The sequence below is a fragment of the Cydia fagiglandana genome, chromosome 3 (assembly GCF_963556715.1).
Source record: "Cydia fagiglandana chromosome 3, ilCydFagi1.1, whole genome shotgun sequence".
Classification (NCBI taxonomy): Eukaryota; Metazoa; Arthropoda; class Insecta; order Lepidoptera; family Tortricidae; genus Cydia; species Cydia fagiglandana.
In genome coordinates, this window is record NC_085934.1 from 12,258,166 (window position 1) to 12,281,374 (window position 23,209).

A 23,209-nucleotide genomic window follows, 5' to 3' on the forward strand; every position below is an offset into this window, starting at 1 on the left:
TTGACGCCGGTGTTCCTCAGGGGTCTGTTCTCTCCGCAACCCTTTTCCTGCTCCACAGTAACGACATGCTGCAACCCAGCATTGTAGGTTATGCAGATGACAGTACGGTTGTTGAGAGATATTTGGCTAGTGCAGGGGACAGCAGGGAGGATATACGTTCACAGAGAGAGGCCATGGTTGAGCGAATGAACTTGACCCTTAGTCTCGTTTCCCAGTGGGGTGATGACAATCTGGTCACGTTCAATGCCTCCAAAACGCAGACGTGTCTATTTTCCGCAAAACGGAGTCCATTCGACCTGACTCCTTCTTTCCGGGGTGCATCTGTACCTATTGCCAACAGCCTGGAACTCCTCGGCATGGAGCTGAGTTCAGTCCTCAGCTTCGGCAGCTTCATTGAGTCTAAAGCACAAACTGCGGCCAGAAAGCTGGGCGTCCTAAATAAGGTGAAGCGATACTTCACACCTGGACAGCTTCTAACACTTTAAAAAGCACAAGTCCGGTCGTGTATGGAGTATTGCAGCCACCTGTGGGATGGCTCAGCTAAATACCAACTCGCCGCTTTGGACTCAGTGGAGCGCAGAGCCAGGAGGATGATTGGCGACAAGAAGCTAACGGCTAAGCTTCAGTCTTTGGCCCATCGGCGGAAAGTCGCCAGCCTGTCGGTATTCTACAGGTTGCACTTCGGGGAGTGTGCCCAAGAGCTACACGAGCTTATTCCACCGTCCCCATTCTACCATCGGACTTTTAGACGCACGGCCGGTTTCCATCCTTACTTGGTAGATATTCCACCAATTCGCACGAAGCGCTTTGCTTCTACTTTCCTTATGCGCACTGCCAAGGAATGGAATTCCTTGCCGGCGTCTATATTTCCGTGTTCTTATAACCCGGCAACCTTCAAATCAAGAGTGAACAGGCACCTTCTGGGCGAGCTCGCTCCATCGTAGGCCACGTCTACGCCTCGGCTAGTCTGTGGCCATGAGTAAGCCCATTCATAAAAAAAAAAAAAAAATAACTATTATACAAAGAGATATGTTACCTACCAATCCTACATATAGGTTTTTGATTGAGAAACAAGACATTTGGAATTTAAATAGTTAACCTGTAGCACTAAAGAAGAGATAGAGCTCCGTAACTCCGTACAGTTACCTACTTATTTACTCGTACTTACTATAAAAATGAAGGTAGTAAAATACTTAATTTCGCTGAGCTGTAGCTTTTAATGTGGTATACCTAATTATATCTCATATTATTAGTGTAGTCAGATAGGCACTAACTTCTGAAAGACTGTTCAACCATAAAAAAAAAAACAATATAACTAAATGCATATTGCACATACTAGAAGTAGCTAGCGTTCATGGAGTGAGTCCTGTAAAGCTTTTGTACTCTGCTTGCCCTTTTTATAATAACTTGCAAAAGGGCCTCATTATACACTGTTAACTTGCAGTTCATATTCATTTCATACGTCAGCCCTGAGTGGTGCTGAATTGGTCCATCACTCACTGTTGTGTGTCGGTGCCATACCAGATCGTTATGTCAGATGGATCGTCCGACTAATAAACACAAGTAAGCGTTTTGAATTAATAAAAGAGTCGCAAGACGACCTTTTCGAGATACAAATGTTGCGGTTATGACTCTTGTCTCGTTGAGATTACATAAGACATGTCATTGGAGAAAGTTAATTTAGTTTTGAAAGTGAAATCGATTACACTTTCATTCACTTACCTATCTTGTATTTTAAAGTTCGCTGCTGGAACCCCTCGTTCGGTGTAAGGACGAGATCCGCAGGAGATGTGCTATCACAAGATCTGCCGTTGACAAGCTGAACAGAGTCTGGCGCAACCGCAACATCACTAAAACCACGAAAGTCCGCCTGATGAGAAGCTTAGTCTTCCCAATATTTCTTTATGGCGCAGAAACGTGGACGGTGCGTCTGAAAGACCGACGCAAAATTGACGCACTCGAAATGTGGTGCTGGCGGAGACTACTGCGTATTCCTTGGACTGCGTTTCGGACCAATGTTTCGATCTTGGAAGAACTCAAAGTGAAGGAGAGATTATCGTCGACTGTTCAAATACGAATCCTCAAATACTTCGGGCACGTTACACGAAACCAAAACTCCATGGAACGTCTCGTTGTCCAGGGACGAGTTGAAGGCAAGCGGTCACGAGGTCGGTCACCTACGCGCTGGACAGACCTGATAAAATCTGCGACACAAACCACCATAGTCCAATGTTCCCGTAACGCCGAAGACCGTGGCAAATGGAGGCACATTGCGAGGGCTGCGTTATCCACAATAGATACGTCTCATCATACAACCACGACCACTCTGTCAAGAGTGAACGACTGAGGAGGGCTGGAACCCATCAGTCATTCAAATTTTAAGCCGTTTTACTCGACTCTATGTGACTTTGTCTATTGTTTCAGGAATCTCTCTCTTATATGGCGACGCACGGGCTTTTAAAAAAATACCTAAATATTATTAACGTAATGAAATACATACATTATTACCTGGCGGCTTAAAACTCAAAATAAAAAATAAAATAAGCTTTACACATACATATAAGAATACATAAATACGACATGCAGATATGTAAGTAGTCAACATGCCAACAGCTCGGTAACAGGTAGGCAATTCTGGTTGAGCTTTTAGCGCCATGTTTGTCGATATAGGTACATTTTCAATGTTCTGATCTATATTGAGGCTATTATTATAAAAAGGTTTAATAAAAGGACGGGAATGTAAAAAAATGTGCAAACAACTCTGCAAACACGTCGGAGCGGTTTAAAGGCCGCGTCCGGATTGCGAGGGGCGGCGGCACGGCGGGCACAGGCGGCATTCCAACCTCCCGCGGCCATGGCGACGTCACCTCTATGTACCTAGATGGCATGGCGCATTCCGTGATGCCACACTTATTCCCTCCTCTCAGTACTGATGAAAAGAAAGTGCACTGGTGAGATCGGTCCGGCCGCATTTTCTAAGCCTAATCCAACTTGCAAGTTGCTGTAGAAGGCAAGTCTTATAATCGGAAGTGGAGCGGCGCTCAGGGTGCGCGGCGGCGGTTGCGCGGGGCGCCTGCGCGACCCTGACATCTGTTGTGCGCGCGAGTGCCGTCTGCGCTCGCGCTCACGGTCGCCGCCCTCCAATGCCTCTCTTCGCTAAAAATAGCTCGGTTTTACAGATTCATGCTTACTTTAAAGTTAGAGCACTGACTAGAGAGAGCGATTATAAGTTCTATGATATTAGGTGTGCTGTGTTTTTGTTTTGTGGATATTGTTGTAGGTTGTGTTGTGTTATCGAAAGTGCTGTTTTTTCAGTAACTAGTGTTTGTAGTGGTATGTGATGTGTGACGTTTTCAAGGCTTATGCATTCGCGAGCGGGATGCGGGGGAGAGTCGCGTGCGCACTCAGTGTTCGTCCCTGGCTCGGAGCAACGCCCCCGTCAAGGGCGGCGACGCTGCAAATTTGTGCAAGCCCGCCGCGACTCAGTGCATCTCGCCCCGCCGCGGCGGCACAGCGCTCGCCGCCCGTGCTCGCCGCTCGCTCGTCCTGCGCCGACCGGCGCCCGCGCACCGGCCCGTGGGCGCTCACTGCACGCACCGCCCTATGTTAAATAACTGTTATTTCGGTCGTCAATGAGCTGGTTCCGCATTCTTAACTCGATCCTCTTTCTTTGGACCGAGAGATTCGCGGCATTGTTGTTTTAATGCCGAATAAATAAAGTGCACAGCTTTTTGTTCTCTGTGCGAAATTGGGTGTAATGTTTTTGTGGTTTTCCCCGTTCTTGTAACGAAAGTATGTTTTCTGAATGAACTGGAATATGAAACTGGTTTATTATTAAATGAAAGTGTGCCGGTTATGAATTAGTTCACGTGAACATCCTTGAAGTGCGATAGTTCACGATGTTGGAGATGAGGAAGCTGCCGCGGCGGTCCATGTCCCTCTACGGTCAGTGTATATGATTGCTTTTCTGTATTGATAGCATACTTGCAATATTTTATTAAGTTATTATTATTTGTATGTTTGTATGTTTTGTTATGTATTCACTACAATGGTGATGGGAAAGACATAGACATACACATTCCGGAAGTTATTATTATTATCAAACTATTATTACCTGCAATTTAAATACATGTACGTACTCAAGTTCAATACATTAATTTATTCCCTACTGTAGGTTTCTCAGGAAATATTCAACCTTTTTTTAAATTTATTTTTTATAGCAAATTGGATATTGTAATTATGCCAATCGAATTACATTCATAAATAGCGTTTTGAGGAATTAATTTCCAGCAAGTTGGAAACCGTTTTAATACTTTAATTTGGTCCTAAATGCGTGTAATCCGAGTTTTCTCCATCCCAGGAGGTATGCAAAATTTTTAGGAGCCTTAACTTAAGAGATAACTATATACATTTTTTCCTTGGATTGCCAAACCACTCGATGTAGAAGGAAAGGAACCCACCATCATCATACAATGGCACTACCAGCAAGGATTGGTGGAACCTTAGATAATTTATTTTAGTAGGTAACTGGAGACGTCATGGCTGTCAATTTCTGTACAAAACAGTCTGCCGATTTTTATTGGGGAGGGGACGTCAAATGTATTGCTGTTTCTACATGATTTCTACGTAACGTACAAATAGCCATGTCAGTCCATACAAAAGGTCGTAAAAAACGTTCGTAAGTTCGTAAATCGTGTAAGGTTTTCGGCAGAGGGGTATGCTCATAATTGCGACTCCAGTTATTAAATGCTCTATGGGTAGGTGTAGGTAACGTATATCTATTAACTGACGTATCTTAAAGTTTGAACCGGGCCGGGATAATACATTCAGGACCAAATGAAGGTATTAAAATGATTTCTAGCTTGCTGGGAATTAATTATGTATTCGAAAAAACTAATTCAATGTTTTATCGTGAATTGCTCAAAATATGCTAAACATGCTTTATTTAAATCTATTTGCACTTGATGCAGTATCTTTAGTACTTATACCTACGTGCCTACCTACAATCGGAGAACATGATTCGTGACCTGACCCACTGTGAAACCTCTTCACATTTACTGAACCATTGGTATTACATTAATTTACTTATTTAAAAAGCAAAATAATTAAGATAGGTACTTACTGTGAAAACGTGGTCACAAAGGGATCGTCCAGAAATCATGTGATCATATTTGGCCTACTTTTGACCCCCCTCCTCCTTGGTGATATTTGCCGATTTTAACGCAACCCGTAAAGGTAAATACGCATATACTCGTAAAATAGAGCGAATTGTTTATTCTGATAATTTTTTAAATATGTAATGTTGTTTTTGGCTTTCCCGCTTTGAAAAAAAAACCACTTGATATCTTTTCTGACCCCTCCTCCCCCATCGTGATCATTCGTGATATTAAAACGATCACATGATTTCTGGACGACCCCAAATGATAATGATTGGTCACAAATCAGTTTGTTTGATTATATTCAAGTTGTACATTCAAGATGTACATTCAGCGTACGGTACACTTGTTTACCATAGCAGTGTAGATTAGAGATGCAACGGATAGTTGTTTGGATACCGGATATTCGGCCTGACCATCAGCCGAATATCCGGTATCCGGCCGCCGGATATTCGGCCAGCGGAACTAAACCTACATTTTGGGTTTTCAGGTGCGCATTCTGAAGGTTTGACTTGTTTCCTAGTGAACGTTCGCGCGGACTCCTTTCTTGGTTCGAAATAAGTGCGCGTGCAAATCAATGGAATTATAAAATTGTTTTAAAATAATAATCAAGTACGATTATGACCGTGTCTGTTTCTTAAATCCAATTTGTTTACTCCGAAATCAAGCAATGTTACTATCCGGTATCCGGCCGGATAGTAAGTCACTATCCGTTATCCGGCCGGATGGTAAAATAATGGCCGGATAGGCCGGATACCGGATAGTAACCGGATATCCGGTGCATCTCTAGTGTAGATGTAATAAATTAATAATACAAAAATGTTAGTTCGATTTATATGAAATCCTACGTACATACACCTAAACTTGGCAAATTTCTTACACAGTATCTCTTTTGTTAACTTCTATTTTAGAAAGAGGTACGTATTGGTATTATTGTAACTTTAACTCGCGCGTTTAATGTAAGATATGTGCATTTCCGTTTTAGATTGAAATGCAAAAAACATTTGTTTTGATTTCTTTTCATCAGTAATCAGTAATTTATTGTTTTCATAGGTACAAATAGGTCTTACATTAGAATGGTGAACAAGCTATAAACCATGTAAGGGCACTACAATTTAAGTATGTAACTTACAATCTAACAATAATATTACGTAACATAAACTTAATCGCAATATAAATAATTAATGGAAATATTACATTCATGAGATCTTTATATTTCTATTATGTATCATACCTAATATAAATTTAACTTTCAAAAAACTCTTGCATATTATAAAAACTGTTGTCTAGTAAATATTCTGTAAGTTTTTTGTTAAATATATTGTCAACTTTTTCGTTTTTAATATCTGTTGGAAGCTTGTAATCTTTATGCACATTATATAAGGAGTAGAGCTATGGATACTTAAATTTGAAAATGGAACTGGAATTGTATTTCTATCATTTAATTTTAGGGATATTAAGTAAGTATACCCAACAGAATATATAAAAGCTAATTTTCAGTAAGTACCTAACTATTTACTTAAAGGCAAGGTTTATCTTTGGTATTGAGACTATGGGGGTGACTTATATATATATTTTTTTTCTGCATTTCTTTTTTTTATTATTATACATATTTGATTTTTGTGCGGGGTCCCTTTGTTTCCCATAAAGTTTTAAGCCATAATGTATTGTTTGTCATATTATCGTTAGTCATAAAACTGAAACCGTTAACCATCGTTTTCAGGATTTTCGTAAGGTTATTCTATAGATAGGGCTAGTTAGGTTAGGTTTATTTTATAGCAATCCTAAAACATACGCGTTTCTGAGATAAACCAATTATGACTAACGAAAATTCGGACAAACAATACATTATGACTTAAAATTATATGGGAAACAATAGAGACCCCTTTTGTACTTGTGCCCTATAAATAGATACAAAAAAAGGATACATACCTACACCCGCTGGGGCTAAGAGTAGGTATATATATATATATATACCTACATACATATAAGTCCAATCAATAAAAATCCTTTAAGTACTTTGATTGTGAAATTTTAACAGATAGATAATAAATAACTCAGGTCGGAATCACTTGCTATTTCATTTAATTACATAAAGTAAATACATAATAGTGTAGGTATGTATATCTAAGTAGGTGGGTGCATTTGGTCGGGTGCTACACATGTGCATCCGCTCGGGTCTCCTTTGGTCACAGTAACCCTACACATTATTTATAATTATGTACAAATTTTGCGTACCGATTAAATTCGTCCAGTGAGTTTCTCTGTTCCGGTGCGATGACGAAAACACCGACATCCTTCAACTGGTCTAGAATGCTGAATTTCAGTGCGCACGAAACATTTGTTCAAACATAGAATACTGAATTTCAGTGCGCACCAAACATTTGTTCAAACAAATTGAAGCGTGCCATGTCCGCAAAATAAATAAGACATGCAGATATTAATCGCGTTTACGTATGTAAGTAATGCTTTTACGTATTTATTGAAAAAAAAAACATCAGTTGAAACGCGAACCTCATTATAAACGTACATGTTTAAAATTTATTAAGATTTTACACGTGATGTATACACAAAGGGTGATAGTTTTAGATACTCAATCTTATAGTGTTGTTAAAATCAGACATTCGCGATGCTTGCATCCAATTGAAGAAGAAAGAGAAGGTAGATTTTATAGTTTAATGTTAACATGCTTATTGCGACTGTTTGGTACTGACTAATGACAATAATTATGGCATATCGGAGAATGGTTGTAATAGAAGTATAATGACGTGACGCATCATCTGAGCTAATAGGTTGGTCAACTGTAAAGTGACACCACTGGTGATTCATCATATCGTCTCAGAATACTGGTTTTCCATTTTGCCTTAGTCTGTCCACACGTCGCATTCAAGGCCTTGTCTCAAATGTATAAATATTATCGCACCCGTATGACATACGGTCAGTTCTTCTAAACTTTAAGTTAGTGCATAACAAATTTTACGATCAAAGAAGAGCGTTTAATAATAATAGATGCTTTTTGAACAGGGAGGTACGTAGCCGTGGTTGCAATAGTCTTCTTTGGAAATGGTTACTCCCTTTATTTAAAAAAATCAAAGAATTTTATGTCTCGCACACAAAATAGCTTCATATCATTACTGGAACTAAGAGTTTATTTTTTCTTTTTTACAGATCGGGTCAATAAAAGCGATGCCGAAGACAAAAGTCTCTCTAATGATGAGACTCCCCTGCCGACGTGCCCTCGGCAGCCACCCGATGGGGTAGAAACGCCGGCGGACGCCGTGGAGAATGCTCCCGAGCTTCCGTCACGGCTACCACCCCGACTACCCGCCGGCTGGCCAACCACGCGCACCCGCTACTCATACACTTCGAGGACGCAGGATGCGAGAAGTGAAGCCAGTGTGAAAGATAAAATAGCTATGTTTTCAAATGATCGTGCTCCTTCATCAGATCAATTGGACAGCTGTGGGACTTTACCAAAAAATCTAACAGTCCCCAGGAAAAGCACGACGTCGTACACAAACAGCTACAATGAAGTCTCATCTCTGGATAGACGATTAACCAAGTCTCAAGATAATCTCGATGAAGTACCAAGGTCGTATAAAAGACATTCGGAGCGCCCAGAGGTACTAGGAGCCTTAGAAAGCAAGGTTAGGACGTCGAGTAAGGAAACAGCTCAAACCTTGAGTCCTCGACCAATGGACAGTAAACCTCTGTTTTATGGCAGTACAACTACTTTACCATCGAATATAGAAAAAACGTTTAGCCAGCCAGTGTATCATGCTCGCAGTATAAGTGATGACAATGGTGACAAAAGTGTACACAAATCCAATCTAGAATATTTAATTGAACAAAGAAAAAAATCTTTGTCTAAGCTCAGGGGGTTGATAATACCTGAAGTGCAATCGCCAATAGTAGATTTACCTGAAATTAAAGTACAGGATAATATATCGAAATCGTTTATATACAAGTCCAATCTGAATACGAGTATAAGCAATAAGGAGACCACAACAAGTCACAAGAAGATAATTGATTTAAATGAAAGTAATTGGAAAACAAATCTTTTACCAAATAATCTACCCAAGTATTCGCCAGCTTTTAAAAGAAAGTCTTTACAGGTGTATACACCTTCTTCATTATCGAAAGAGTCTACTCCTGAAAGGAAATTCAACGAAAAAGTCGATGCTCTTAATAAGCTTAATAGTAAAACTTTTGCACCGAGACCTGCTCGAACAACATCTGATGTTAAAAATGGAACGTTACCGGCTAAATTCTCTATGATCAATCTTAATAAGGGCTTCAGTACCGACTACAAATCCATTTTGAACAATAATCGGGATTACAAAAATGTCGAAATAAAAATATGTACTGCCACTGAAATCGTAGATAGTGATAATGATTCTGCCATGAGCTCAACACAATCTAGCTATCGGTCATCAGCATCATCACCTTTACACAATTTAGACAGCATAGAGTCCGATAGCTCTCGCCTTTCACCTAGAATATCACATTATACGACATACTCACTAGTAAAAACTGAAATTCCTGCAAAATCAATAATTTCAGAAAAAACATGCGAGGAATATGTTAAACGTAATGTATGTCGCTCGGTATCATCTGATACAAATGTTTCACTCAGTTCTTCAGCGGGATCGGCAGCTACTTCAGGGTCGCAAGCTAGTTGCAGCTCTTTAGAAAGTTCTGTTGCTGACTCAGATAAAAGAAAAGGTTCGAAATCCTGTAATATAGATACCATCAACAGGCGAAATATTTTGGCTTCGGCTAAATGTAGGAGCGGTCGCGATGCTACGCTGAAGTCACCCGTAGTGGAAACAAAGTTTTCGCACGAGTCGTACGAGAAATCACCCAGCCCAACGCGCAATGCGTCTGAGCGCCTTTCTACACTCACGTCTTCCGTGAGTGCTATTTCGAATAAAGGCGATACCAGACGTCGCAATAAGGTGATCGCTGAAACTGATTCTGACAGCGACCAAGAGGTCAACGTGCGACAAAGAAAAGCTGACTTTAAGAATTCCAGACTTAAGAGAAATTCGAGTTCAGCGAATAAAACCAAGCCGAGCGAAGTGGTCATAGAAACAGCAAAAGTCGAAGATCCGCCTAAAGTGATTTCAGAAACCATAATTAAAGAAATAAAAAAATCGGGCCTTAACAGCTTTAATAATGATAATAAAGTTCTTAAACAATTAGAAAAATCTAGTGTACAAGATAAGAAACATGATATAGTACCCACTTTGCGAGAAAAAACCATATTGAAATCAACAGTTTCACCTTGTTCACTCAATGTTCGAACAAATCTACCAATAAAAGAAAACCTTCCTTATAAAGTCAGCAATGGGAATGGATTTTTGAGTGATAAGAGTGATCTAAGCTCTTTGGAGGAGAGTAAATTACCGACGCAAATAGTTCGGCTACACAAAGGTGTCAGTTCCGGAGTGGGCCTCATTCTAGCCGGCGGCATTGACTGCGAAGCGAAAGATGTCACGGTAAGTAACACAAGTGTTTCTGTAATTGTTTTGTTTCAGATTGGTGTCCTTACATTTCGTAGACAAACGGTAAAAGGAATGTTTATTACTAGATTTGACTTTTATTTTTATTTATGGAATTTCAAACTTTTTCTCATGTTTTTGGAGATGTAATCTTATGTTATATTTTACTTCAATATAAACAATCTTATATATTGGTCAAAACAACTTGCACAATAAAAAATGATATGTTTTTTTTCTACAACACAGTAGAGTAAAATGGTCGGTAAATACAAGTGAAATTCGTAAAATAATGAAATCGATAGGCATTTACGTTATAAATTGCCTTTAAATTAATTGTTCTTGTTCCTTTAAAATGTACCGAGTTTGTGTTTTTCAGGTACACCGAGTTTTAGCAGACAGCGTGGCAGCGAAAGCTGGATTAAAACGAGGGGCTAAGATTCGCAGCATTAACAACTGTAGTATGGTGGGCTTGACCCACGCGCAAACTGTTGCTATCCTAAAGGTTATTTCCTATTCCTATTCACTTTTGCAATGCATATCTTACCTTAAATACAATTATAATACTTAATTACTTAGTTGACGACCGGTCTGGCCTAGTGGGTAGTGACCCTGCCTATGAAACCGATGGTCCCGGGTTCGAATCCTGGTAAGGGCATTTATTTGAATGATGATACAGATATTTGTTCCTGAGTCATGGTTGTTTTCTAAGTATTTAAGTATTTATATATTATATATATCGTTGTCTGAGTACCCACAACACAAGTTTTCTTGAGCTTACCGTGGGGCTCAGTCAATTTGTGTAAAAATGTCCTGTAATATTTATTTATTTATTTAATAATGTTTGTAAACATCGAGCATGGTATCAATGGAATCAGTCAAAATTGTCATTTTGTTTACCGAAATGGCTACCTAGTTGGCGGTATTAGGAACTATTTCACACAAACTTTTTTTTTACTAATTACGTGTTTATATCTCAAAATTGGCGTTGCGGCTCTTATAATCAAATAAATCCAATTCTTATAGCTCGTTGATTTTTTTTTATCGTCACATTTGTAGGAAACCGGGTATAAATAATAATTTGCTTCAGGTAATGTAATGTAGGTAATGGTTTGCTTTCAGGAACAACGTGCAGAGATTGTGATTGAAATTGAGAACGATATCCAAGATAACACGAGTAGCGTAACATGCGGCTCTGACAATGGTAAGATACTAATTTTAATGATCACATTACAGATTTATTCATAATGTAGGTATTCATAAGAAAGTCATATTCATATTTACATAATACAAATAATAATGCAAATCCATAGGTATGTAAATGTCGATAATATAAGGCATCTAGGTCAATTGAACATTGCATATAACCGTGCCGCTATCATAAAATAAATTATGTAGGAATTTTGTAAAATCACATGAAACGGTGATTTTGTTATGTTAGTCACCCATTAATTATATATGAATTAACAACTATACGGCAATAAATAAATAACGTTTGTTAACCAAATTATCAGTTTGGAGCAATATGTTCCTATATTTTTGCATTAGCGCTACCTTTTTTTTCATAAGCGACCATGTTGCGATTGCTTTGTTTTCATTTCTTATTCATCAATATTTGGATTTTCAGAAACTAAGTTTGTGATAGGTAATAAATAATAAAACCTGTGGTCCGATTAAAAATGGATGCAATATATAGGGGTTTAATTGTATGGGAGCTACTTACATTGCACATACCTACATGGTCAATGCGCCTTTAGATGCCTACATGATCAATGCGCCTTTAGATGTCTACATGATCAATGCGCCTTTAGATGCCTACATGACCAATGCGCCTTTAGATGCCTACTGCCTACATGATCAATGCACCTTTAGATGCAAACTTGTATGATGAACCAAAAGTTTATAATGATCGATACGTTCTTACTATCTAGCGGAGTCGAAGGCTCGTTATGAGGGCGAGACGGAGAGCGCAGAGCGAGGGTCCGTGGTGACCGTGCTGCTGGACAAGGCCGGCGGCGGCGCGGGGCTCGGCTTCGGCCTCGACGGCGGCCGGGACTCGCCGCAAGGCGACCGCCCATTGACAGTCAAGAAACTTTTTGCAGGTACCATTTTTATTACAAAAGTAATATTCTAGCTGGCCTAGTAGCCAAGACGCCAATCGCTTATGCTCTGTAGCGATCGAAACGCAACTGTCACTGTCTCGCTAATATGGTAGAGTGATAGAGATACATAACTAATGCTTTTCGTTGTCCAAGCGATAGCGATTGTAACCTTGGTTATAATCCCATAACCTACGCACACGGGAAGAAATTAAATATGCTTTCGATAACATAATAGGATTAACTGGTAGATAATGCTTTTTGGCATTAAGTTCGCTTTTTACACAATTTTACTGTGCAATAAAGTTTACATAAAAAAATAATTCTTATTTCAATTTTCCAGGCGGAGCGGCAGCACAAAGTGGACGTATTCTAGTCGGTGCTGAACTTCTTTCAGCGGGAGGAACGTCGATGGAGGGATTCACGCGTACTCAGGCCTGGGCCGCGCTCAAGGCGCTTCCTGCCGGTCCCGTCACTTTGGTGTTGAGAAACCCCGTAGGGAAATAACCCCACATTTACTTAAACGCCTGATTAGGCGAATACGTAAGAAAATGATACTTGTGTGGCCTATTTAAATTCACTATTGGAGTATTTTGTTGAAAATAGGCAGTGCGGGGAAATTGGAAGGCCTAGGGCTGAATTAATTAGGCGACGCTTGCGCGCGAGATCCGGTTAGCACTCAGCCTAACGAGAGCCATTTATCTGAACGTTTACTGAACGGGAGAATAAAAAGATGCTAACTGACACCATTCAATTTAGCGAAGTGCGTCGGATGCGAGGGCCCGGCCCGCTCCTTGTACAAACACAATTTACTCCCTTCATTTAGTCAGTAGATTCGATGTACATAACGTTGTGCCAATTTGTCCCTAAACTAAATGGAAAGATTACTTTTTATCGTTTTAGGACCTCTTCGAAGACTGTTTCGTTATTTTAAAATATTTAAACTTTATTGGTTGAAGCTAATAGGAATGTATTTGCTAGTCTAGACAGTGGAATGGCAAGCGGAGATGCTCATTGCCTGCATTTTGGCGCAGTACTTAAAGCTGTCTATAAGTGTTTGCAGTTATCCGATCTTGTAGAGTGCCATCTTTGGATTTGAAATTTACTTAATCTTCGTCAGAATGATACGCACTTATAGTATGTATAGTGTGGACAAAAATTGAGTCACTAAATTTTCTCACATTCAGATTTTGCTTTTCTCGCATTTCTTTAGTGATTTACGTACTTGCATGGTTGGGCCGACTACAGATATGTATTTAATGCTATTTATTAATATATTCTTTCTGGCCAATCTGTATTAAAGTTAAATATAACTACCTAATATACGTATCCTTTCTATTCCTCCTATATGTATACTGTATATTTACTTAAATATGACTTTAAAAGTCTTTGTTAGTAAAATTCGTTCACTGAGTAGATTTACTTTAATACCTAGTAAAGAAATCATCCTCAACATTTTTTACTGTATTACCTACTCTACAATATATAGCGGTACTTGCCATCGTTTAGGCTATTTAAGTCTTACTTTACCACTAATTTGTAGCAATTAGTCTTAGAATACGTTGTACATAACTAAGAATATACTTAACTACTTGTTGTCATTAGTATTTTTCTAAATAAATATTATGCAATTTATTCGTTATTGTGCATACTCCTATCTCTGTTAGCCCCTTCGTCTATTGTTAAAAACCTAAATTGCCTTATTTATTGATTTGATAAGCGTAAGGAAAAGAATGTTGCAGACCGTTAATTTATATTTTGTACCTAATTATGTTATTATTTACTTGTAATGATAAAAATAATAAACTACTTACTTTCGTCCACTGTCTACTTTATTATTAATCGCATGCATGGCAAAAACTTGTTAGTCTTTACTTGTTATGGAATTCTATGCCTCATTAACGAATGTGCTGAATGTCAAAGTGAGGTAGCATTACTAGGATCTACTTAGCCGGAGGTTTAATTTCATCGTTGTCTTAAATTTTTTTAAAGATTTACTATTAGGTAAGTATTTATTAGAAATACATGAAGATACTGTGTGGTGTAAAATTATTTCCACGATCTACAAGTAGACTTTACAAATACCTATAGTCAAATGAATGTAGCCTAACCTTACCGATTTTGTGGAGATGTTGCTTTATGCCCCAATTGACATGATTGGGGCCATATTCATAAAAAACAACTTTTAATATTTTCGTTTAAATGATACTTTCGATGGTAGTTACTGTCAGCTTTCATGAAACGGGTTCCTGCTTTGAAGATTTTACACAGACCACACATTAAGTGTAGGTACGTATATTTACTTGTAAAATGCTACGCTTCCAGCAGTAATACGGTGTAGAACTAGAATTTGTTAGGAATTAATAAAAATGTATGCTTTTCGTACTTAAGGTAGATTTCCAAGCAAGTTTTTTGTTTCCTATTTGCCAGCACACAAGCACCACAAAGTAACTATTGAAATATTATGATAATGTGATATTTGCAGTTGCGCCTACTTTAAGGTTCCACAGTACTGGCTGTAGGTGAACTCAGTCAAATTTGATTTTGGATAGCAACGGTTCCATGAAATGTTTGTTTACCTTTAGATTTGTCAGTCGATCAATAACAGTACTCATAAAAGGTCTGAATAAATTTATAGTATTGGTTTAACTGCGTTTTAAATCTCTGCAAAGTCTATCCCCCACAGTGGTTATGGTGCCTATGCACGATCAGTGATCGAGAATAGTGTTAACCGTATTAGAAATAATTTTTCAGCGAAATGAGTAGTACTACTGTTAGGATTGATCAACTCAACGATAAAAACTACGAAACATGGAAGATCCAAGTAGAAGCAGTGTTAATAAAAAACGACGGATGGGGATACGTTAATGGAAGTATCGAGAAACCAGATAAACCAACTGAAGCAGCCGAAGCAGCTAAATGGGAAATAGCAGATTCTAAAGCTAAGTCCGACCTAATTTTATCCATAACACCAAGCGAATTGCGACATGTGAGAGGATGCACGACTTCGCGCGAGGTATGGCTAAAGTTAAAGAACATTCATGCTTCCAAGGGACCTGCGAAAAAGGCTACGCTGTTGAAAGAGTTGTTACTGCGTAAATTGGATGAAGATGGTGACTTGAGAGAACATGTCATGAGATTTTTCGATGTAATAAGCCAATTAGCGGACATGGATATTAAAATGAATGATGACTTGACGTCTATAATGCTCTTGTATAGTTTGCCGTCCAGTTTTGATAATTTCAGATGTGCCATAGAATCTCGAGATGAGTTGCCAAAACCAGACGCATTGAAAATTAAGATATTAGAAGAGGAACATTCCAGAAATCGAAAAGAAAGTGTAGATAAGGCACTTCTTGTGAAAGGAAAGAGGTCTTCTAAGCCAAAGAGTGGTACAGAGCAACGTCAACACGCATGTGATGAGCCGACTAATTCGAAATTTAAGTACAAATGTTTCAAATGTCACCAGCATGGACATAAAGCTTCCGAGTGTACACAAAAGAAGAAAGAACAACGTATAGATAGTGCAAAGTATGTGTCGAACTCAAGTGACTTACAAAATGTTGATTCCAATTTTGTAACATTCAATTGTGTTTCAGATGTTAATGCTGTTTGCAACGAGAATGGAGATTGGATCGTCGACAGTGGGTGTACGTCACATTTGTGCAACGATGCGGATAAATTTGGTACTACATTACTACCGTTGTCCGGTAAGCTAAATTTAGCGACGAATTCGAGCACAAACGTACAAGGTAAGGGGACAGTAAGATTTTCTTCATGCGATAATGATTCTAAAACTGAAGTGCAACTGCCTAATACTCTATTTGTTCCGGATTTGCGATGTAACCTAATTTCAGTAGCTAAAATTACTGATCAAGGGTATAGCGTTACGTTCAAGAAAAACATAGCTAGCGTTCAAGATAGCTATGGTAACACTAAACTTGTCGCGAATCGTAAAGGTAATCTTTATTACGTTGAGGAACATTGTGAAGGAGTGTCAGCGATTTCTGAGCGAAAGGCTGACGTATGGTCGTGGCATGAGCGTTTAGGTCACTTAAATGCGAAAGATCTTGTCCGAGTCTTAAACAAATCTGGCATGAACTTAAAGATGACAGATGTAACTGAGTTGTACGATTGTGATATTTGTGCGAAAGGAAAAATGAGTAGGTTACCCTTTTCTAGGTCGAGTGGGCCATGCGATGAAAAGTTAAGAATCATTCATTCTGACGTCGTAGGACCCATGCAGCATACGTCAATAAATGGAGCGAAATATTTCGTAACCTTTATCGACGATCATACGAGATGGTGTGAAGTGTATTTTCTTAGCAAGAAAAGTGAAGTCTTCACTACATTCAAGGTATATAAAAATCACGTAGAGAACCTATTCGGACGTAAAATAACTTATCTCCACACAGATAACGGAGGCGAATACTGTAATCGAGATTTCGACGAGTTCCTGAAGAAAGAAGGAATAGCAAGACAATTGACAATTCCTGGAGTACCTCAGCAGAACTCGGTAGCTGAAAGGAAGAACAGAACTTTGGTAGAAATGGCAAGATGTATGCTGATTTCATCAGGACTTTCTCCGGGTTTCTGGGCAGATGCTGTAGCAACGGCTTGCCACGTTAGAAACCGTTGTCCGACCAGAAGTCTTGAAGGTGAGATACCTTTTGAGAAATGGTTTGAGCGACCTGTCAAGTTAGACTACTTACATAAGTTTGGGTCTAAGGTACACGTCTTGGATAAGTCAACCGGGAAGGACAAGTTCGCACCAAGAAGTCTGGAAGGAATCTTTGTAGGCTATCCTAGAGATCGCAAGGGTTACAGAGTATGGATGCCGAAACAACGACAAGTTATCATGTCAAGAGATGTGAAATTTCACGAAACAAAAAGTGAAGATATAGAGAACGTGAACCTGAAGATTGACCCCTTTGAAATCGATAAGGGAAGATCGGTAAATATTCAAAATCAACCTTTATCGGTAGATGTAGAATTCCATCCGACTCAAACTAGTGGAAATCCGGTCATACATATCTTCAATCACGAGGATGAGTGCATCGACTCATCGAGTGATCGTGATCCAGAGCCCGAGGGAGGAGATGATGTTTCCGTCGAAGCCCGCCAAATGACAGACGATCCAGACACTGTCACCGAACCATATCAACATGATCATCATCAAGACGACGTTCATGTTGATGGGGGGAGGATAGTTAAGAGAGGTCCAGGGCGACCGCGACTGGAACGAGGTCATGTTGGACGTCCACGGAAGATATACAACATGGTTGACGTAGAGCCACAGGTTCCATTGGAACCACAAGTTCCCTTGGAAGGAGGCGTAGAATCGACTGATAACTCATCAGTAGACTCACTCATCAATGACGAGTATGCAGACTGTGAGGATTTCGTTGGAGTCGCTGAAATAACTCTGAAGGAGGCCTTATCCGGTAATGAGCGAAAAGGATGGAAAGATGCAATAATTTCAGAAGTTAAAAGTTTAATCAAGAACGATACTTTCGATGTTGTCAAGAAACCTATGGGTCGAAATGTTGTTGGTTGCCGCTACATATTGACAACGAAGTTGAATGTCGACAAAACTGAGAAGAAAAAAGCCAGACTAGTTGCGAAAGGTTTTAGCCAACGTTACGGCGTCGATTACCAGAAAACCTTTGCGCCAGTCGCTAGGCTTGACTCGGTAAGATTATTAGTCGCACTTGCAGTGGAACTAGATCTTGAAATTCATCAGTTGGACATCAATACGGCATATTTAAATGGATTATTAGAAGAGGAGATATATATGAAGGTTCCAGATCTCCTAGATGAGTGTTTGCAAGATCTAACACGATTGGAGCAGCCAGGTTCAGTTTTGCATGAAAAGGCTAGCAAGATGTTATGCGACCTGAGGTCTGGAGGCAGTGTGTGCAGGCTCAAGAGGTCGCTGTACGGGCTTAAACAAGCTGGTCGTCAGTGGAACATTAGACTGGACGAGCAGCTGAAGTGCATGGGAATGCAAGCATCTTTGAATGAGCCGTGCCTTTATTTTAAAAATATAGATTCGCAAACTAAACTCTTTGTATTAGTTTACGTAGATGACATTCTCGTCGCTTCGCAAAGAGGTGAATGCATACAAGATTTCAAAAAGGAACTGGCCACTAAGTTCGAATTGAAAGATTATGGCATTGCGAAATATATGTTAGGCATAGAGTTTGACAGATGTGACAAAGGAATGAAATTGTCACAAGAAAAATATATTGACGATTTATTAATTAAATTTAATATGCATACAGGTAAAACGATATCTACGCCTATGGAATTTAAACAAAAGTTAGAAAAACCTGTGAGTAAGTGCAGTGAAAGTGAACAGTATCCATATCGTGAAATTATAGGTTCTTTGATGTACCTCTCTACGGGAACGAGACCCGACATTACGAATACGGTGGCTGTATTGAGTCAATTCTTGGATTGCCCTAATGAGGAATGCTGGAACGCTGCAAAGCGCGTGCTGCGATACCTAAAGCATACTAAACAATATGGACTTGTTTACAAAAAGACAGGTAAATCATTGCATGGTTACTCGGATGCTGATTGGGGAGGGTGTTTGATAGACAGGCGTTCTTATTCCGGTTATGTTTTCATGTTAGGAGGTGGATGCGTGTCGTGGAAGTCACAGAAGCAGAAATGTGTCAGCACCTCATCCTGTGAATCGGAATACGTAAGCTTGGCCTCGTCAATGAAGGAAGCAGTTTACTTAAACAGCTTGCTTACTGAAATTGGGTTACGTAAGTTTGCACCATTATCTTTACATGTAGATAATCAGGGGGCGATTTGTCTTGCGAACGATCCAATGTTCCATTCTCGGAGTAAACACATTGACATAAGGTACCACTTTGTACGAAGTGTATTAAAGGACAATAAGAGTATTGAGTTAAAGTACTTACCGACCGACTCAATGCTTGCCGACATATTAACGAAGGCTTTGCCTAGAGAAAAGCACTACAAGTGTATGCGTGGTTTGGGCATTGCTTGTTAATTGTTTACTTTTGTAATAGTTGTTCTTTGATATCACTTTAATTTGTTTGTATGTTTTATTGTGTTACCATTTATTTAGAATATGCACATTAAAGGGGCGTATTGAAATATTATGATAATGTGATATTTGCAGTTGCGCCTACTTTAAGGTTCCACAGTACTGGCTGTAGGTGAACTCAGTCAAATTTGATTTTGGATAGCAACGGTTCCATGAAATGTTTGTTTACCTTTAGATTTGTCAGTCGATCAATAACAGTACTCATAAAAGGTCTGAATAAATTTATAGTATTGGTTTAACTGCGTTTTAAATCTCTGCTAAGTCTATCCCCCACAGTAACTGTTAAAACCCGATGTATGATCATTGATCATTGATCTTTTCCATGCCCGACTAGAGATGGGTAGTGAGTAAATACTCACGGATAAATACCGAGTAAATACTCAGTATTTACTCAATTTACCCGTATTTACTCGTTTATACCCAAATTGGTGGGTATAAACTATATAGAGTGCTGAAAGGGGCATATAAATTTGAAATATAGGTATATTTTGTAAGCCGCTACTGGATTACGTACTCAAAATTGTAAGAAATGTATTTTTAAGAGGGGCACTCCATACATGTAACTAATTGTCACAAAAAAAAATCTCAGAAACCACCAACATTTTGCACATCATTAAATGGGTCTTTAAAAATAACTGGAATGTTTCTAAGAACATTTTTGGATAAATTGAATATTTTTGGAAAAAAACCCTTTCGAAAGGCCAAAATAATGTTTCCCTCTCTATAACTTTAGAACCAAAGTTCAGAAAAAATATGAAAACATATCGGGAGATTAGCCGCATAATAGAGTACAAAAAGCAATATTTTGAACATCATCGGTTGAGCCATTTTTGAGTTTTCTTTAAAAAACCCTTAATAAAAGGTCGTAAGTGCCGCGTAAACACGCACTTTTGCGCGACATGCACTTATCTAGAACATCGGTAGAATTTAAGTACTCATATTTTTAAAGTAAATACCTTCTTATTTAAAACATAATTGTTAACAAAATTTTCCTGTCACTAATAATTACCTTTTTTTCCTAAATTAAGCGTCCTCTATGCTTTTTATTTTATAGATATTGTTAATACACGTTAGCACTCTTCAACAAAAGACAATTTTGTTCTTTAATCTCACTTTTTGAATATTTTATAAGCAATCGTTTTTACCCACCTAAATGAGTAAATACGGGTATTTATCGGGTGCTTTGAGTAAATACCGAGTAAATACTCAGTATTTACTCACCCCTACCCATCTCTATGCCCGACACATACAAAAACTATAATAAAATTGTCTCGTACACTGTTGAGGCTGCGCAAACAATTGTATTTAGCATTGTTTATTAATATTATTAATTACATAATCACAACACCGATGTCAAAAGGATACCTATTTCTTGACTAGGTACTGAGAACGAGTGACAGGAATAAGTCATTTTAGTGGTAATTTTTTTAGAATGTTATTGAAAACACGAAGAAGTTTAGAATACATAAAAATGCTAAGTTTAGAGTCAGACCAAGAAAAGTCTGCAGCGGATTTGTAAGCCCACGCAGTGCTAGTGTTATTTTAAACGTCAAACTTCTATGAAATTATGACGTTTAAATAACACTAAATCCTGTAAAACCAGTGTGTAAAACTACCTACTTAGGAACTATAGTCCGTTGTTTAGCATTAGAAAGAACTTCGCAGAAGTTCGCTTGTGGTTCTAAATCTGGCACTTTTAGCGGTAACAATTTGAAGTAAATTATATGTATTGACCATGCTATATTAGATAATTCAATAATTATTAACAATTAACGAGCCTGATAAAAACTGCATGCTTGCTTCTGCGGAGTTCTTTCTAATGATAAAAAAACGAACTATACGTCGTTATTGTGGGATTGTAATATTTTGCTGCGATAATTTTGCTAGGCACTGGAACGGCGCCGCGCCATTTGGTTCATTACCTATTAGTCGGAGCTGCACAGAAAATCGAAATTATATATATGTACTTATGATTATAATATTTTTCAAACTCGAAGGATAGGATGACACCTGTGATCTCCATATAATTTATAACCTAGAAACGCCAAATCTCGTAAAATTGTACTTATATTAAAATGCCGTGTCATCTAGGGTTGCCAACTTTTTTTTGGTGGAATATAGTATTTTCCAGAATAAGGCATCAAAAATATAGTACATTTCAATAAAATATAGCACTTTTAGATAAAATACTAAACATGGGTGTAATTTACGTTTAAGACGAAACAGGAGCTGAGTTTTAAATATTTTAGGTAAATATACCCGTCTCGCTAACGGATGGGGCTCCTAAAACTAGTGCGATAAGGACAAGGCGAAAAATCCTGCGTAAAAATCTCAAAAATCGAGGTTTCGTACTCGACTGTTTCCTCCTCCAAAACTTAACTAATCTTAACCAAATTTGGAAATCTAAATGATTATGAAATTATCTGTGTCAGACAGTTTTGCTTTTTTGGCTCATTGATATCAGTTTTGAATACTACGCCTCTCATTGCGACATAGTCAATGAGGTCATTTTGGGCATTTTTGAAGGGCTCTAGCGCCTTAAAAACCAAAAATATCAAAAAAAAAGCAAAACGGTCCGACACAGATATTGACAAAATTAATCTGTTTTGAAAAAATCATTGCTCTAGCATCAAAACCCACAGAGGAAACAGTCGAGTACGTTTGTATGGAGAAATGACCACTCCTGTTGGCTCTTAATCGAAAATATAGTATTTTAGCGTACTATATATTTTTCCAAAAATATATAGTACAGAGAGCCAAAATATAGTACAATACTATACAGGGTGATTCAGGAGACGTGAGCAGGACTAACACTGCGCACTTCGTAAATTATAAGCAACTGTTTCCTATCAGGCCGCGTAGCCAAGATGCCGATCGCTTACGCTCCGTAGCGATCGAAACGCAACTGTCACTGTCACACTAATAAGGAAGAGTGATAGAGAGACATAATGCTTTTCGTTGTCGAAGCGATAGCGATTGTAACCTTGGCTAGGCCGGCAGTATTAGTGAGGTTAACGTTAATTTTCTAGTCGTGTTGAAAAAAAAAAGTTATTAATTTATTTACGACATGGATGGTCACCCTAACATTAGAATACTAAACTAACGATATTCTGTGTCAAATTGAATGTCATCACTGTCATCACGGTCTGGTTACTTTTGAAAACTCGTATCTCACTCAGGTTTGACATTTTATTTTCTTCGTAAAAGAGGTTTTATGTTTATTAATTAGGTCTTGTAGGGTGACCATGATTGTAGAGAATTAAATTTGCCCTCACCAAAAAGTTGAAAAATAGGAAAAAGTGTGGTTGTTTCACCTAAATACGACGGTGATCGATCAATTATCAGTTACTGAGTGTGCAGGATTAGTCC

The 23,209-nt window shown here is 38.6% G+C and overlaps 1 protein-coding gene across 1 annotated transcript in view; it reads left to right on the forward strand.

Moving 5' to 3' along the window:
* Positions 1-14,577, forward strand: part of LOC134680060 (uncharacterized) — a 66,312-nt gene extending 51,735 nt beyond the window's left edge. The window contains exons 4-8 of the mRNA XM_063539068.1: positions 8,325-10,657; positions 11,037-11,162; positions 11,780-11,861; positions 12,589-12,759; positions 13,100-14,577. Coding sequence (XP_063395138.1) covers positions 8,325-10,657; positions 11,037-11,162; positions 11,780-11,861; positions 12,589-12,759; positions 13,100-13,263 — 2,876 coding nt within the window. The 3' untranslated portion in view covers positions 13,264-14,577. The remainder of the gene's footprint in view (positions 1-8,324; positions 10,658-11,036; positions 11,163-11,779; positions 11,862-12,588; positions 12,760-13,099) is intronic.
* Positions 14,578-23,209: the final 8,632 nt, after the last annotated feature.